Consider the following 17,615-nt stretch of genomic DNA (forward strand, 5'->3'; position numbering starts at 1 on the left):
TCCTTCCTTCCTTCCTCCCTCCCTCCTTTCCTTCCTTCCTTCCCCCCTCCCTCCCTTCCTCCCTCTCTCTCTCCCTCCCACCCTTCTTCCCTCCTCTCCTCCCTTGAGTTAGGAAACCTCAGTTTACACTACTGCCTGTGCCCAGACTTATGCTGAGTAAGCCACTTCCCCTCTGGTACTCAGTTTCTTTGCCTGTAACAATGTACAAGCTAGACACGCTGTGCCCTCTTCCTTCCTCCCTTCTGTCTGTCTGGTCTTCCTGCTCCACCTGGTTCTCATCTCGCCTCTGTGACGGCTCCATCTCCATCTTCTCCTCCCCCTCTATCCAAGGTACACCTCAGGTCTGGGTCCTGGGCCCTTTTTTCCCTCTCCACCTCTTGGCGACCTCATCAGCTCACATGGGTTTTGTTACTCACTGTTGATCCAGCCCTGGTCTCTCTCCTGAGCTACAGTCTTGCGTGCCAGCTGACCACTGGACATCAGTACCCAGATGTCCCATGAGCGCCTCAGAGTGGGACTCCTTGTCCTTGCTGCAGCCCCCAGTGCACTCCAACTTCCCTTCTGGTCACCCATCCCTTCCTTTGTCTCAGCTCTCATCTCCTCTCACCTGCCAGTCTTGTCTGTTCCACTTCCCCAGCATCCCTTGTGTGCATCCCCTTGACTGCCCTCCTAGAGCCCTAGTCACCTCTTGACTGGACTGCTACTGTTTCCCTGCGCCTGTCACTCCCTTCTCCAGAGCTGCCATGTTGGTATTCCTCCCTGACTCAGTGGGCGTCGGTGGCTCCCTAGTATCTCCAAATCAAAATGAAGCGTGGTCCGTCACGCTCATTGTCCAAGCGGCATACCAGAAAGAAAGGCAAACACCCATCCCTCACCTCGAGGAGCTTGCCTGCCAGTGAGGGAGACAGCATTAAGTCACTAGGGGAATACAAGATGCATGGAAGGAGACAGAAAGGACCCTCCGAGGAAAGGCTTTGGTGGCTGGAGGAGCAGGAAAGGCTTCCCTGCAGAAAACTGGGGAAAGTGAAGGCAGGGACAAGGGGGCAGCCCATTCCAGGCGGGGAGAACAGCCAATGCAAAGGCCCAGAGGTGGGAGATGGGGAGCTGTGAGTGTGTCCAGCGTCACTGGATTGTGGTAGATGACAGGAGGAAAATATGAGAAGACTGCCAAGGTAGGAAGGAGCTTCAGGCTCCTAAAGCAGAGGGCTTCATAGGTTTGAGCCTCCCCCGCCCCGAGGCCTCCTCCCCGGTGCCCAGGTTGTGCCCACCAGCTACGCTTTGGCAGATCTTTGCAAGTCGTGCCACAAGCCGTCTCCATCACAGCATCAGCTGCAGAGACCCTGCCGTCCCCAGCTGATACTTGACCCACCTCCTTCCAAGCGGAGCTGGTGTGCCAGGGGCACAACCCTGGAGCCACCCCCTAGGGGAATGGGGGAAGCATCGGCAGGGCCTTGGCCCAGTCCCCACTGGGGTCCTAGAAGGGGACGGCCGGGCTCTCATGGAGGGCCCCCGGTCACGTCACACTCGGGACCGCGTCGTCCTCGAGCTTTGGTGGGATTGCCTTGCTGTCAGGGAATGTCTATACTCCCTTGCTTCCCGCTAAAGGCACAGCCTTTAGTAGGTGCCTGACTATACCTAGACCAAGGGTGGAGAACCTGCGGCCTCCAGGCCATGTCTGGCCTTTTGACTGAGTCCAAGTTTTGTGGAACAAATCCTTTTGCTAGGAATTTTATTCTTGAAATTTGGATTCAGTCAAAGGGCCGCTCTTGAGAACTTAGAGGGCCACATGTGGCCTGGAGGCTGCAGGCTCCCCAGCCCTGCGCCAGACCAGGAGTGTTATTTCCCAAAACATGAGATCCAGCAGGATGCTAGACATCGCTCCATCTGGCTTCTCCTTGTACAAAGGAAAAAACCGAGGCCCAGAGCGTTTCCAAAGGTCGGCCTGGAAGAGGACGGCTTAAGGAGCAGACCCTGGGTTTGTGTGAGACTCCAGGCGGTGTTCCTTTTGCTGCCTGGGAGATCTTTGGGAGCCATGGATCTGTAGACAGACTCGTCTGCTTCGTGTCTGGGGACCTGGGATGGGGAAGCTCCTCGGGCCTCTCTGGGGGTCTGCTGTAGACTGGAAATGAGATGCTGGGGCATCCCGGTCCTGCTGGGTAGGGGAAGGAGGGACTTCAAACAGCAGCTCCGAGCCCAGAGAGGCTAGCAAGCCCAGGGAGCAGAAACGCCAGTCCAGGGCTAAAGGCCAAGTGCCCTGGATGAAGTCTGACCAGGATCCAAAGTCCCCATGAAGCTGCCCTGAGCCCAGGACCCTGCCCAACGGGGCAGAGGGCTCAAGGCACTGTGGAAGGGGGCCTGACATGTTCAGTTGTGGGACCAGCTTCCTGCTGCTGGCTCCAGCTCAGGCCTTCTCCAGGAGGGAGCACGTGTTTGTATTTCAGCGGAGGGGGCTTCAGTGCCTGGGAGCTGACTGGCCCCTCTGAGGCCAAGTGCCCAGGGTGGGACAGCTCTGGTGGCCCCAGGGAAGCATCCCAGCAGATTGGTGGAGGCCAGACATCACCGGGTAACCTCCTCCGCTCCGCGAGATTCCACAATCATTCTCTCAGGTCCTCCAGTCTCGCACCCCCAGCTGTCTGATCCATTCGGCCCCCATCCTGGGCAGTCCACGCCGGCAGCCCCCTCGTGCCCTCTTTCTGCTTGTAAAGTCTTTCTTTCCGTCCTGGTCTTCTCATTGTTATTCCTTCTCCAGCCCGCCCTCCTCGGTCCAGGGCCTCTGGCCTCCTGGCTGCTCCTCCCACCAGACCCTCCACCTGCAGTTTCCGGGCACTTTCTCTGGCTGTGCCCCGGCCCACCTTCAGTTAGCTCTGCCCAAGCCTACTGCACCCGTGTTCTCCCTCATCTCCAGGTTATCCCGTGTATAACTCGGTGCCCAATTGTTTGTGGGTCATCTCCGCCACTAGGCTGGGGGTTTCCCAAGGCAGGGACTCCGGTTCGCCTCTCTCTGTCTCCTCAGTTCTTAGCACAGCGCCCCACACATAGTAGGTGCTTCATAAATACATGTTGACTGACTGGCAGGTGACTTTGAGACGTTGTAAACCAGTGGTGTCAGACTCAAATAGAAATGGGGATGGAGTAATCCACCCCAAGGGTTCCTGCAGGCCGCATGAAGTGTGAGATTTTCCATGTTTCTTTGTATCTTTATTCGTTGTGTTGAGCGTTTCCCAGTTCCGTTTTAACCCCCCACTGCCCACCAAGTGTCTTGTCATACCCAGCCGCCTCTCACCCCGGGGCCCTGCCCGCGGCTTGGCGCTCTCTTCCCGGGGCTGCATCTGGCCGCAGGAGGCTCCCTCCCCCCTCGGGCTTGTGCCTTCTTCCCCAGTCTCTGCCTCTTCGCCATGAGAACGCCCAAGGCATTGATCGATCAGGATGCTCTGTGACTCCAAAGGCTCAACCCACTTTGTTCGTAATTGTATTTGTGCCCCAGAGGGCAGAGATGCCCTCTTTATCTCGGTGTCTCCCCCAGCTCTCAGCGTGGCCTTTTCATCGAGTGGGCACTTACTTTGCGTTCAGCAGAGAGTCCTAAGGCCTGTCCCCTTCCCGTGGCTGGGGGGTTGTGTCTGCCCCCCTCTCCTTTGCTCTCCTTGCTGGGCAGGAGGCTTGCTTTAGAGACAGCGCTGTGGGAGGGCCCGGCCCTACCTCCTTCCCCCCCATTCCCCTATCCCTGGGTTAGCGGCTTTTCCCCAGCCTGGGCAGCGTGACGGGCTGGCAGCGAGGGGCTGGTAGTGGGAGAGCAGACTCGGAGCATGGGGTTAGCCACCGCTGAGAGCTGGGCATTCTCGAAAGGAGCCTGTTTGTTCAGGCTCTGAAGTGTGACGGTGCGAATGGCGCGTTTCGGGGGGATCCCACCCCAAGGTGCAGTTTCCAGTGGGCTCCCTTGTAAAGAGAGCCTGGCAAGCAGCCTGCCCCGACGGCCATCTTCCCCCTGCCGTGGCCCCTCTTGGCTTGTGGCTCTCCCTGGGGGGCCATGGAAGGCTGCGGATTCCTGAGCTTCTCAGCTCCCATTTTCTCTTGGCTCTACCTGACAATGTCAGGCATTCATCTTACCCTTTAAAGACCTCACTGGGCATGGTGCAGTTTGCTTGGTTAACCCCCTGAAAAAAGAAAGGACCTGGTAGATGGAAATTCACGTTTGGGGGTGATTTTCAGCAGACAGCTTTTTTGCTGGTTCTTCTGTGATTCACCTTGTGGTAAACGGGTGGTAGTGGCATTGAGGCCAGCGCTGTCCTGGGCTCTAGCCCTCGGAGGCCCTCCTCACTTAGGGAGGAATGAGGTCGATGCCCGGTGATGCCTGGGATGGGAGACGGGGGTTAGTTCAGCAGTCCCCGATCAAAAAGGACAAAGTCCGAAGCATGACACGTCTCTAAGTGCCAGATGCCAAGGGGTCGGCGTGAACGAGGATCCAGGCAGAGGGCCCAGTTGAGCTCGAGCAGGCAGCAGCTACATTGTGTGAGGCGGACCCGGCCCCCGCCCCTGGAGGAGCGTGGGTGGTCCTGGACACAGGGAGGACTGTGTTTGAAGCAAGATGTCTGCTTCGTTCTTCAAGCCTCCGTGGTGGCTGTGGGCACCTGACTGACAGAAGGGCTTGCCCCCTCTGCTAGAAGGAGGGCGTCGTGTCCAAGACCCCACCTGGAATGGCTGGGATGTGATTGCACAGTCACACACCAACCCGATTCCGGGTTTTCTTCTCTTAGGAGCTGCTTTCAACAACGTTCCGCAGTCCTTTCCAAAGCCCCTGTTTTTATGCAGGTCATTGGGCACCTTTAGGTGTTCATTCTTATCTCCTTTCTGGCCGCGTCTTCATTGACTAGTCAGCTGGAGAGCCGAGATCGAATCCCACCTAAGCAGACGGTGGCTGCAAGTCCGGACTCTGAGGCAGCATATGTAGAGATCATCCCCGGCGGAGACATGCGGGGGGATGACCCTGGCAACCTCCTGGGCCAACCCTCCCATCTGACGGAGGAGCAGGCCCGCCAGTATGTTCCCGCATTAGCGTTCCGTTCAGGGGGGTCTGTATTCACCCGCTGAAACCCTCCTGTGCGCTGCCCTCATAAAAGTGTTGACAGAGTTTGACTCCTTCATGCGCAGTACAACCCATGACTCATTTGTTATGGGCCTATAATCAATTCTCAACTTGTTAGGCAGAGAAACAAACAACTCATTTGTTTTATGATGTGTGAACAGAAGGGAGCTTGAGCATCTAAGTGTTTTTCCATTGGTGGTCCCTCCACCTCCACTGGCTGCCCTGGCCTGCAGGGGAGGCCCCCTAAGGGGAGAGGCTTGGAGCGGGCAGGGAGCTCATTGGGGAGGAAGCAGGCCCAAGGTCTGCCCGGAGGAGGGGGCACTAAGGTTCCAGTCTGAAGGCCTGTCCTGGCGCAGGGTCCTCTGAGTCTCCGCCCGGTGCCGAGGGTGGCACCAAAGTGCTCAGCTGATGAATCGGACCCGGGGCTTGGGCTGGGGCCAGTGCTTCCTGGACCTGTGACTGCTTCCCCTGGGTGGTGTGTCCCGAGCCCCTTGCACTGCCTGTGGGCCCCTCCTCAGAATCACTTCTTTAAATGCAAAAGATGAAACAGATGGGATGACAAAGGAAACCAGTTATGTTGAAATATGGTGATCCAAACGTTAGCTTGGTTTGTGGCCCCTCACAGAGCCACCAGCTGTCTTGACTGACCAGCCTGCCCTGGCTTAGTTGGCCTCTGGACCAGGCCCTTTCTGAGCGTTGGCTTCCTCTTCTGAAGGAGGGGCATGATAAGGGCACTCTCGCCTCCTCCCTGGCTCTGACAGTCTGAGAGTCCAGGATTTTTTTCCAAACTTCTTTCTAATGCAGTTGTTTTCTTGAACATTCTCCATGCGAGCATGCCCTCAGGGAAGCTACAACCCAGTCCTAGCCACCGTTGCCGGGCACCCCTCAGTTACTGCCACCCACTGAAATCTCAGACTGCAAAGTGTTGACTCAGTTTGCTTGCGAAGAAAATCTTACCCACTTTCACATACCAGAAATCTGAAATTTCAAGGAGCAAAAGGCTTTTTTTTTCTTTTCTAGAACTTTGTTATTTCATTTTTTCATTTGTAAAAAAAGAACAAAATGTTTTCTGAAAATGTTGCCTTAATGCAAAAGGAGCAGGCTTGTGGCCCGAGCTGTACGGACTTAGGCCTGGCCATGCTGGGAGCACGGGTGGTAGAGGAGAGGGCAGCCTAGGAGTCCAAAGGCCTCGGTTCAAAAACTGGTTTTTGCAAAAGTCCTGGGTCCTGGCCCTGCTCTGCCTCGTCATCTGTGTGTTACCTTGGCTGTTCCCCACTCGATGCAATCGATTGAGAGCCAGAAGGAGTCATAGAGATCCTCCCTGTAAAGGTGGAGAGGCAGAGACCCAGACTCAAAGTCACACCTGGAATATGGGACTAAGGGGAAGATGAGAGCCAGGCTCAGCATCCCCCAGGCTTCTTCACTGGATCCTCAGAGGGCCTGTTCTCTGGTCCTTCACCATCTTGGTCATGCTGTGCTGAATGTGTTCTCATCCATCCGCATCTTTCCTGTGGCGTGAATGGAGTGGCACCTTTTAGACAGGGCTCCGCTGGGGCAGCCCTACTCCATGCAGCTGAGCAGTATTCCCTCTTTGGCAGACCCATAGTGACCTAGTGGTCCATGAAGAACCCTGGGCTGTGTCCTCAGGAGCTATTGTTTATCGTTCATATCACCCCCTCCCCCTTCTCGTCCTTGCCAAGTGGATGTCTTATTCCAGCCTGTCCAAATCTTTGTATGTCTAGGATTTTCCATCACATGATGTATGTTATCCCATCCCTCTTTGCTTATCTGCCTGTTTGGCAAGCCAGCCACATCTGCTTTCATCCAGGCCAATAATGACAGAAGTAGCAGAAACAGAGCAGAACTCCCAGAACAGGTCATGGGCTGCCCTAAGGTCCTCCAGGCCTAGGAGGTTGAGCCTGAGTGGTTGTGGGTCTTCCCCATCTAGGCTGATTCTCACCAATTCTTTTGTTGTTGCCATACTTGAAAATGTGCTTTGTCTGGGTGGTAACCTCCCTGGGGGTGGGAGTGAGGGTCGGGGGGAGGATGATGAAGCCTTGAAGCCCTCAGCCTCTTTTGGTAGCACCTAGGGTTAGGTTAGGAATGAGGAACCTCAGAAGGGCTTGGGCAGAACTTTTCAACTATCATCTTCAGCTCCAGATACTGAGAATTCAGGCCTCCACCTCCATCCTCTTGGGCTTAGAGTAAACCCAACTGGAAATGTATTCATGGAATCTCCTCCATCTTATCCTCATCATAGCCAATGGGAGTTCAGCCTGAAATTAGGAAATGGTTAGTTAGTTTCCACATCATTTTTCAGTTGTTGAATTTCATTAAAATGTCCACTTATGTATTATATACGGTCCCTGTCCTATGGACAGCACCAGGCATCAGATTCCCAGAAAAGACTCAAAACTGTTTCCATTTTGCGTTTAAAGTTTCAACATTCCTGGAATGATTTTTAACAATAAGTTGTTCTATCTGTCTGTTTGGTTAGGTGTACGAATTGGATGGCATTCCCCTGATTCTGGACAACTGCAGCATGGATGACAACAATCCCTGTATCCTTATTGGCTGAGGGGGAGGCCCATCTGTGGTTCTCCCTTGGTGGGTGGGTCATGACTCAGGTATGCGCTGCCCATTTGTGATTTCTGTACATGGCTGATCTCCCCTGCTAAGTAGATCCTTGTTTATTACAGTCTCAGGAAATGTGTATTACCCGAATAAGTGAAAAATGGCCACCCTCCTGCCATTCCATAGGATCATAGATTTTGATTGAATCTTAGAGAAAAATTTAGTAAGATTCACTGTTTTATAGATGGGAAAATAGGAGGTGAGTGGCTTGCCCAGGTTCACACAGATAGAAAGGGGCAGAGCCAGGATCTGAACCCAGGTCCTTGGTCCCCAAAACCAGTGCATTCTACCACATGATAGGTCCTTTACTAAAGTACCCAAGGCTCAGGACTTTTAGCCAGCCTTCTGGTAGTGAGGCCTAAGTGTCAGACCTCAAGTTTCTGTCTAGGTCTATACTTTTGTGAATTCCTAAGGCCTTCTTCCCAGAGCCTGCTTTCTGTGCCAACGGAGACTTGAGAACTCTGGGGCATCTTTGGAGGTGGCAGAGGAAGATGCCAGTGGACATTCCTTGGTTAGCATTCCTTCTTCCATGTGTGGTAAAGTCTGTGAAACGAAGGGGCCCAAAACACTCCAGAGCCAGGTCCTCTCACAGGTAGGGGATTTTAGGGTTGGCCGGTGGGTGTGGAGACGAATTTGGGGCTCCTTCAGGAGTGCTTGGCCCTGCTGCTATTGCCAGCGATGATCCCAAGGCCTCAAAGCACGTGGCAGCCAAATCCACCCCCACCACTCAGTTCCTGGGGGCTCAGTCGGGGTGGGGCTTGTACACGGGTGAGCCCCGTGAGCATCTTGCGGGGTGTCTGTGTGGAGGACGAGATGGGGCAAGGGCAGTGCTGTTTGTAACCTGCCCGTGGAGGGGGCGGCCAGCCGCAGCAGGAGGCAAAGCTGCCCCTTCCACCAGGTGACAGATTGCTCACTTGCCAGCCTGGCCTCCAGATGCAGGAGGAACGAGAGAGGCTCTGTTGCCGTGGGAACCTTCCAAACCCACCATCACGGGGCGATTTCTTATTTGCCAGTTTTATTGTGGCGAGCGGGTTCCGGGCTGTTGTTTCCAGACAGAAACCAGCTGGACTTTATTTGGAATGCTTATCCTTTTTTCCTTTCCTTTTTAATCTCCTTTTTGATCAGTGGGCCTTGATGTGGGTTTGATGTTTTGCTTTGTTTGGTGAATGAGTATGAGAACAGAAAAGAGGGTGGTTTTTCCTTTTCCTTTTTTTTTTTTTGGTGGGGGGGATGAAAGGCAACATTTACCAGAGGAGAGATTGACTTGATAGCACGGCCTGTAAGCAAGTTAACCCTTTACTAATCTGTCGGTTCTCTGAGCATTTGTTAATCAGTCAGTCGATACAGAAGCATGTACTGAACCTCTTTGCTGTGCCCAGCACTGTGCACAAACTGCCCCTGCCTCTGGCTCTGCCTTTAGCCTCACCCCGTGGTGAGAGGGCCTGAGCAGTTGAGGAGAAGGCTTCATGCACAAGATGATGTCCCAGCTGCATCTTAAAGGAAAAGCGGAAGTGAGGGAGGTGTGGGTTCCCGACGTGGGGGTGGTCATGGGGTGCAAAATGACGAGAAAGCCAATTTTGATGTATCCGAGTTGGGAAGGGGGGTGATGTCCACTGAGGCTGGAAAGGCAGACAAACCAGGGGAGTGATTTGGTCAGATCCACAGGGAATGGTCTGGGATGGAAGCAGAGGTAGCGTAATCGAGGGGAGAGGCATTGCGGGCCCCAAAGCCCTGGTGACTGAGGTTAGGAGAAGGGCGTGGGTACCGGCAGTGCTATGACAAGTGGTAAGCTAGGAGGACTGATTGGATTTGGGGGCCGAGAGAGAGTGAGGGGTTGAAGTGGTGTCTCGGACAGAAATCAGCAAGTGTGGAAGAGGAAAAGGCGTTTGGACGGGTGGAGTCTATGTCTCTGAGGCGCCCGAGTGGGAAAGGCTTCCAGTGGGGATGAAGGGCTGGGCCCGGGGTCCCCTCCATCACGGGAAGTTGAATGTTTTCTATAGTGGTGACAGTGCCTTAAATTGGCTCAGAGGCCCCCTGGGGCCTGGGCTCCGCGTCAACAGAGGAGGCAGGCAAGTCAGAGCACCTCAGGCCAGGGGATTGAGTTTTCTGTGCTCTTTGGACAGAAGAGAAACTTAGTCCTCCACCCCCGCTTCAGGGAGCTGCCCTTCCAATTAACTACATCTGTGAACATGGCGTGGTTCTGCAGCAGCTCGTCCAAGGGTGACTGGGCCATCAACACAGGCCCGGAAGCCTGCTCCTGGCCCTCTGTACCTTCCGGGACCATCCACCTGTTAGACAACAGCTGTAACAAGCGGGGGAATTGTCTTAAGGGGAAACCAGGCATGTACACTTGGCTGCCAGCAGCAGCCAAACCAAGACAGATCAGGTACAACTATTGTTAAACAGCTCGGGATTATGTAACTGGACGGGCTTGATGTGGTTTGGAGAACCTGGCTGAGGAATTCTCCCCTGAGTGAAGCTGTTAACGGCCTGAACGATTGCATCCTGTCCTCTCGTCGTGGCCTCAGAAAGTCACTCCGTGGGTCGGGGCGCTGCATTGGGACGACCCTGAAGGTGGCAGAGGGCCCTGGAGATGTCACGTGGCAGGCCTCGGGGGAGGGCTCTGGAGCTGTCTCGGCTGGGGGGCCGGAGGCTGCTGCCCTCCTGTGTCTGAGGGGCCTCCCTCCTGTGGCAGGGCCTCGGACGCTTGCTAGCTGGGTGACCCTGGGCAGTCAGCTCACGTCTGTGTGCCTCAGCTCCTTCGTCTGTACCATGGAAATAACAGCAGCCCCAATCTTGTAGGGCTGTGGTGAGCATCTGGTGGGAGGTCTGTAAAGCGCTCACAGTTACTGCTTGTCTTGTTTTATTACTGAGCCCCAGAGGACAGGGAGGACTAAGGGGAGAGGGACGGAGTCAGGGGCCTTCCCTCGTGGCTGTGGAGCAGCAGGGGGCTTCCACGCCCCTCCTGCGCAGCTCCCCTCTTTGCAGAGGATGGCTGCATCCAGCCCTGCAGCACACGAGTGCTTCATTACCGGCAAAGACTCGCTTCCCCTCAAAGCCATCTCGAGCAGACGCTGGGTGACCCCCGGACACCTGCCTGGGGATTTCAGCTCAGCCACGGGTGGGACAAGGTGGCCTCATTTCTGACGTCTTTGGCAACAGCCCTGCCCCAAGGCCCCTGGGAGGCCCTTAAAGGCTGGGTCGGAGAGTTTCCTCCACATTGGAAAGGCCTCGGATGTGCTCCTGATGACAGGCCGCATCTGCTTCCCCAGGCCAGGCCTGAGAGGCTCATGGCCCTTCCTGGGACCCTCCTGCCCCAGGGATCCTTGCATCCCGAACACCCGCAGCCGCTGGGCAGCAGATGAGAGAGTGAAGCCCTCAGAGGACTCCAGACGAGGCGATGTCTGGTGACCCTCAGTGACAGTGAGAGGACTGGGAGAAATGCAGTGGAAGGTGGCGCTGGTAGGTGACTCAGATGCCAGAAGTACTCAGTTAAGCAGGCAAGCATTTGTTAAATGCCTACTGTGTGCCGGGTGCTGTGCCAGGTACTGGACACACAAGTACAAAGAATGAAACAATCCCTACTCACCGGGAGTTGGCATTTTGACTGAGAAATACATGTGTCTGTAAAATAAATAGAAAGTATCAGAAATGTGGCCGTTTGAGAAGGAAGGTGCTGGCTGCTGGGGGAGATGAGAAAGGCTTCCTGGAGGAGGCGCTGCTTGCCCGGCATCTTGGAAGAAGGGAGACTGAGGCCAGTTAGGCTGGACCACAAAGGGCAGGGCAGAGAGTGAGGTGCAGTGAAGCCTTTAAAAAAAGTAAGAAAGATAACCACGTCCGTTACATTTAGACCTATGCAGTTGGTGGTGTCTCTGGAGTGACACAGGCCTACAAGATGGGGACAAGCCTGGGGCTGGCGGTCCAGATCCGGAGCTGTCAGCAGAGAGACGATCACTGAACTCCTGGGAGCCGATGGGGTTACCAAGAGAAAGACTATGGGGGAGAAGAGAAGAGGGCCCACTTGGGGAACATTGAAAGCTGGGGGCCACGATAGGGGTGAGGAGGCAGCCAAGCAGATGTTTTTTAGAATGTAAGATATTATTGAAGGGCGATGGGAGAGGGAGAGCAATGTTGCCTCATGTATAAAACCAAAAAAGAGTGGTGGATGGGATCCCTCGACGTCATCGATGCACAGCCAGCAGAGAAGATGTGCTCAACTGTTTCTTCATCACTAACAGTGGAACCAGCCCACGTGGGGCTCCGTGAAGAAGTGGAAAGGATGTTAACGCCATAGACCAGGCCCCACACGTGTAGAAGAGTCGGTGGTGGCGGTGATGTCAAGAGCTCCATTCTCACTGTGTGTCTGAGACAGAGCGCTCGCTAGCGCCTGAATGATTGGAAATACAGCCGGCCTGATGACCTAGAAAGTAACGGGAGAACATGAACCCAAATCACAAGGGATGGCCCTGCAGGAGGGGCCCACCTGGGTGCGATCCTCCGGGGGGGGGGGCAGCCCCCCACCCCCAGTCCTGCAGCTGTCATCCACCACCCACCCAACAGACTGTTCTTGCTTACTCCTGAGAGACAAAACATTCTGGGTCCGATTTTCCAAGGCTTAAGAGGTTGTTAAAGTATAAAAACAACTCTCATTTGTGTGGTGCTTTAGATGTGATTATTAAGAACTTTACTCACAGCAGCTGGGGTGGGGTCGATTTTTTTTTTTTTTTTGGTCAGTCGTGTCTGACTCCCTGTGACCCCATCTGGGGTTTTCTTGGCAAAGATACTGGAGTGGGGGGCCATGTCCTTCTCCAGCTCATTTTACAGATGAGGAAACTGAGGCAAACAGGGTGAAGTGACTTGCCCAGAGTCATGCAGCTAGAAAGTGTCTGAGGATGGATTTGAACACAAGTCCCTCTGACTCCTGGCCAAGCACTGTAGCCACTGTCCCACCTAGCTGCCCTTTGGAGTCAGAGGACCCGGGTTCAAATCTTACTTTTGGATTCCCTGTGTGACCTTGGGCAAATTCCTTAGCTTGTCTGGGCCCCAGCAGCCTCCCTTGTCAAGTGAGGCCCCTCCCGGTCTGAGCCCGTGATCTGTGGAGGGCGACCAGGAAGGTAGATAGAGATCAGTGAAGGAGCTGAAGGCCCGTCCTGTGGATGCGGGGTTCGCTTTATTCTGCGTGCTGGGGAGGACAGACCCAAGAGCAGCCAGTCCGGTGTTCCATCCACCAAACTCTTCGAGGAAAGTCTCCGTACAGTGTGTCCACAGCTGTGTCCCTTCTTTATGGAGTCTAACCCTCCTTTCTCTTCACTCTGTGGAGAAAGGGGGAAAAGCCAGAACTTGTCATTCCCTCAGATATCAGGTGTCTGGCACACACAACAGGAGAAGGATTCTCTTTGTAAGGAAACTGAGTCACTTTAAAATGTGACATTTAAGGACGAGGGCAGAAAGGGTGAAGTAGAGACCTTTCAGACAATTATAGGGAGTGTTGATCTTGCCTGCTGACCTTCCTTCCGGATCCTGACTTTGCACCCTTTGCCTGCTTCTTCTGCAGCTGTCTTTCCAGCCTCGCTGGAGGCCTCCCTGTCTCTGCATCCCTGTTCTGGCCTCCTTTTTCCTGCTTGGACAATCTTGAGCCTGGGGCACATGGGCTTTCCCCCGAAGAGCTGCCCTGGTGCCCCCTGGGCACTGCTGAAAGAAGGGGCACGACCGGGCAGTGTGACCTCACCTAGCCTTGCTCCTCCTGGGCCTTGTCTCACTCTCCCTCCATCGACTTCTCTACTCAGGTCCCTTCTTTGAGTCCTTCCTTTCAGCCAAGGACCCCACTTCCCTTCACCTGGCCTCCTGGAGGGCAGGGCCGGGGTCTTCTATTGTCTTCACGCATGTCTCTATTGCTGTCCAACTTCTTCTCAGGATTAGATTGTTAAATGCTTAGACCAAAATGCACAGAAGTACAGAGAAAAGCAACTACAGTGAAATATAGGCTTTGAAAGTGCTTGGACCCCAGGAGAAGAGTCCCTCTTCTCGTTGACTTGGTCGTAGCATGGAGAGGAGATCCCCCGCAGACCCAGCATTCATCATGACCGGCCTCCTTTGCAGAGTCAAACTTCCCACCTTGGCCGTCCCTGTTGCTGGCCGCCATTTCTTCACGCCTCCCGCTCTTTGCTACCCCCCGGTCTGGTCTCAGCTGGTTCTCCTGACCTCGCTTCCTCAGTGCCCTTGACAGGATCATTCTAGGCCACTCCCAGGGGTCTGTGTCTGCCCCAGCTCTGTGCTTCTGTGGGTGATGGTCTCACCAGCGCTTTAGGACCCAGCTGCACCAGGGACTCCCTGATGCTATCCTCACTTAACTGGGGTGGTCACTGCTTGTTCATTATTTTTATGCTGTCATGTCAAAGGTGGAGATCACCCTTTGTCCATCTTGGGCAGCTTGGCTTCTCTGTGTTGAGTTATCACCATCCCACTCACCCAAAATAGCAGCCGTGTCCCTTTATTTGTGCCTCTCCCTTCCCCGAGTACGGCTTGTAAAAAACCAGATTCTTTCCTTGGCGGCCTCGCCTCCTTCTGAGGCCTGGTGCCCCTGGCGTTTCCACAGGACTGCACCGCTGTCCTCTGAGTTCCTCTGCTGGTGACCTGCCCTGGCCTTGCAGGGGCCCTGGGCTCGAGTGCAGGCACCACCCCCTTACCGGATCAAGCTTAATTACCAGATCAAGTTTTCTCTTCTGCAACCCATGCCCTGTGTCCCCCCAGTCTTTACTTTCGTGCCCAGCACCTCGTCGTCTTTGGGGATGCTTTCTTGGTTCCATTTTAACAAGTCTTGAAAGAATCTCTGTTATGTCTTGGATCCATGCCCCAGGAAGACAGCAGAGGTGTCTGCTGCTCTTTCGGGTTAGCTGCCTCAGTATCCCCGAGTGCCTAAAGTTCCCAGTGTCACTGCTCACAGCTGTCTTCCTCTGACCCTTCTCCTCAATGACTCTTGTCTATGTCTTCCTGCCTGATTCTCCCCAGAGAATCCCCCACCCCTTGGGAGACTGGTAGGGAACGGGTGAGGTTCCTCTGGGGGCAGTTCTTGGAGCCATGTGTCTGTTACAGCTCCTTCCCCCCCACCACCACAGTTCATGGCATAATTGTGAAACAGTGTTAGGGCTTCCCTTTGCACCCCAACTCAGAGCTTTGAACCATTTACTCCCTGGCCCACAGATGGTCATCACTAGCTTGTATTATCATTTGGAATGTCTTTGTAAGGAAAAACAAAGAGGCCCCTCATCTGGCCTGTCACAGAAGTCACCCCACTTCTGTTGATTTGTAGCCTCAGCTTCGGATCCCGTGAGGGGCAAGGAGGGGCACTGGCTTTTGGGGGCCAGCTGTGGTGAGGTTCAGGGAACCTCCTAAGCAGGGAGTCGGACCAATTCAGTCATCAGTCTTGGCCCTGCTCCATGCAGTCTGCTGAGAAGCAGCAGCCAATCCCCAGGTCTACAGAATGACTTTCACATGAGCCAACTTGGCCTTGGGGGAACATCGCCATGGGCTTCCTGCGTGCTTCCTTCCAGGGCACTCCAAGGCCCCGGCTCCAATTTCTGAATTCCTCTATGGTTTGGACTCAGTTGCCTGAAAGATTCCATCTCGGCCCCCTCCGGCCCCCATCTTGGCGCTCCAGCCCAACCACTGCGTATGGGCTCCTAGCGCTGTGATTTGAGACCTTGGGAGATGCAGTCATAGGGCAGTCTGCAGGAGCCCAGAGGTGGGGGCCAGCTTCTCAACACCTGGGTGGCCTTGGGCAGATCCCTCCCCTCTGGTGGGTGCTCACTTAACTCATGGGTAAAATGAGGTTGGACGAGGAGATCTCTGAGGCCCTTTCCATTCCAGATCCTAGGAGGTTTCTGGCCTCCAGATTAGCTTCCCCTAGAAGGCAAATTGACATTGGAGGGCATCCATCTTGGCCTGTGAATTCTGCTTCCTGGTTAACCTTCTAACTGACGCAGTGGCTGTACCGGCACCCTCTGGGTGGGGGTTCATCCATCCATTCTGTCACTGCCACCCCACGGCCTGCAGTAGGCTCTGGGAGAGTCCTGCCCTCACAGAAGCTCCCAGATAGTGTGAATACACAATCTATTCTAAGATAAGCTTGTTGCTGAAGTTCAGAGGGCTGAGTGGCCCTTGCCAATGGCAGGGATTAGTGAGGATTTCCTAAAGAAGGAGGCACGTGAATCGTGCCGTCAGGGAGCAGTGAGTGAGCTCATTTTAACGGCCTGGTGTTCTGGTAGATAAATGGTGATCAAAAGGTCTGAATAGATAGTTTCCAGAGGGAGAAAACCAAGCTATCAACAGCCATGTGGCAAAGCTCGCTTCTGAACTGCTCCTGAACACCAGGAAAGGGTTAAGGACAACGGACACTGGTCTCAGCATCCCAAGACCTCGGTTCAAGGCCTGGTTCTGACACTGACCGTGGACACGTCGCTTCTTCTGTCAACGGAGGGTGTTATTATTTGCCCCACTGGCCACATCTGGCCATGGTGAAGGAAGGGCTTTATAAACATTCAAGGAGATGGACGTGGAGATGTGGGAGATCCCTCCTCCCCCTTGCTTTCGGCCCAGGCTGGTGCTGCCTTCTGTCCTGATGGCTTCCCCCATCTCAAGGCCGTTGCATCTTCTGTGCTCATCCCGTGACATGATGTCAGAGCGTAGAAGCAAGCTTTGAGTTTCACAGAGTGGCCAGTTAGAGCTCTGAGCCCAGAGCTCCAGGCAGTCCCGTGGCCTGGATGTTTGATGGATGAGGAGTGGTCACCCTCCAAATCGCAGGCAAAACTGTTTCCTAGTTCCCCAAGTTCTACCCAGTCATTTAAATTAGAAGTGGCATTTGTTGATTTTAGCCCTAAAAACTTTTGTGTCTTGCTGATGCACACAGGGGCTGCTTTCCAGCACATGGAGTGGACAGAAAGGATGCTTTGGGGTCCTTCAAGATGGCTACAAGCTGGGCCATGAGATCTTCTGGAGTGGGAAGTACGTGGGGTGATGCCCTCTTGGCTGGAAGCTAAAACATACCTTCCGTCCCAGGTCATTGCTCAGGTGACAGGCTGGTCTGACAATGCTCGGGTAAGGCCCAGGGCCATGGGGAGGAGAGAAGAGGGCTTACAGAGACTGTGCAGCATGGAAGGTCCCTGTCATTCTCCACTTTGGAACAATGGGGACACTCAGGCTTCCCTTCCGCTGAGAGGATTCCCAGAGAGATTTTCCACAGCCGAGGCTGAAGAGATTGTGTTCAGAAGATCCCATTGGGAACACCAAGAGAGGTCTGCGTCCGAGAGAGAGCCAGCACCAGCGACTGCTGCTGGGATTGGCATCACCCGTGGGATTGTCCATCATGTCAACCAGAAAGCTCACTGCCTGTTTGTGCTGGGTGGGCTGCCCTGTGAGCCGAAGGAAAACTCATCCGGCTTGGGTTTGGGGGACCCCCTGTTGCAACCTCAGGTGGGACAAATCTGTCCTAATTTGGAAATATTTCTCTTGTTGATCATCGGTGTCAGTTACCTTAAGCCTCGCTAATTCCTCATTGAATTCGTCTCCTGAGGCTGGAAAGGACCTTGGGATTTAAAATGTTAGAGGTAGGGAGCGCCTCAGAGATCCATGGAGTCTGGCCTCCAGATGTTATAAATTAGGAAAGCCTTCTCTGGCCATAATAATAGTAATAAGAACCAGTATAGAGAGAGATTTTTAAGGCTGACGAAGCACTTTATGTATTATCTCATCTGACCCTTACTAGGACCCTGGGAAGTAGGGGCTATTGTTATCCCCATCTTACAGATGAGGAAACTGAGTCTCAGGGAGACTCAGTGACTTGACCAGGGTCACCCAGCTCAGTAAGAGTCTGAGGTGAGATTCAGGCTCCTTGGACCCAGCACTC

At 54.3% G+C, this 17,615-nt stretch overlaps 1 protein-coding gene across 2 annotated transcripts in view; it reads left to right on the forward strand.

Annotated features, from left to right (window-relative positions):
• The window catches only part of ATXN10 (ataxin 10), an 85,353-nt gene that overhangs the window by 57,621 nt on the left and 10,117 nt on the right, over positions 1 to 17,615 (forward strand). For both annotated transcript variants that reach the window (XM_027854286.1, XM_027854285.1), the window contains exon 10: positions 7,578 to 7,641. In XM_027854286.1, coding sequence (XP_027710087.1) covers positions 7,578 to 7,641 — 64 coding nt within the window. The remainder of the gene's footprint in view (positions 1 to 7,577; positions 7,642 to 17,615) is intronic.

The sequence above is a fragment of the Vombatus ursinus genome, unplaced genomic scaffold, assembly GCF_900497805.2.
Source record: "Vombatus ursinus unplaced genomic scaffold, bare-nosed wombat genome assembly UNPS02010394.1, whole genome shotgun sequence".
Lineage (NCBI taxonomy): Eukaryota > Metazoa > Chordata > Mammalia > Diprotodontia > Vombatidae > Vombatus > Vombatus ursinus.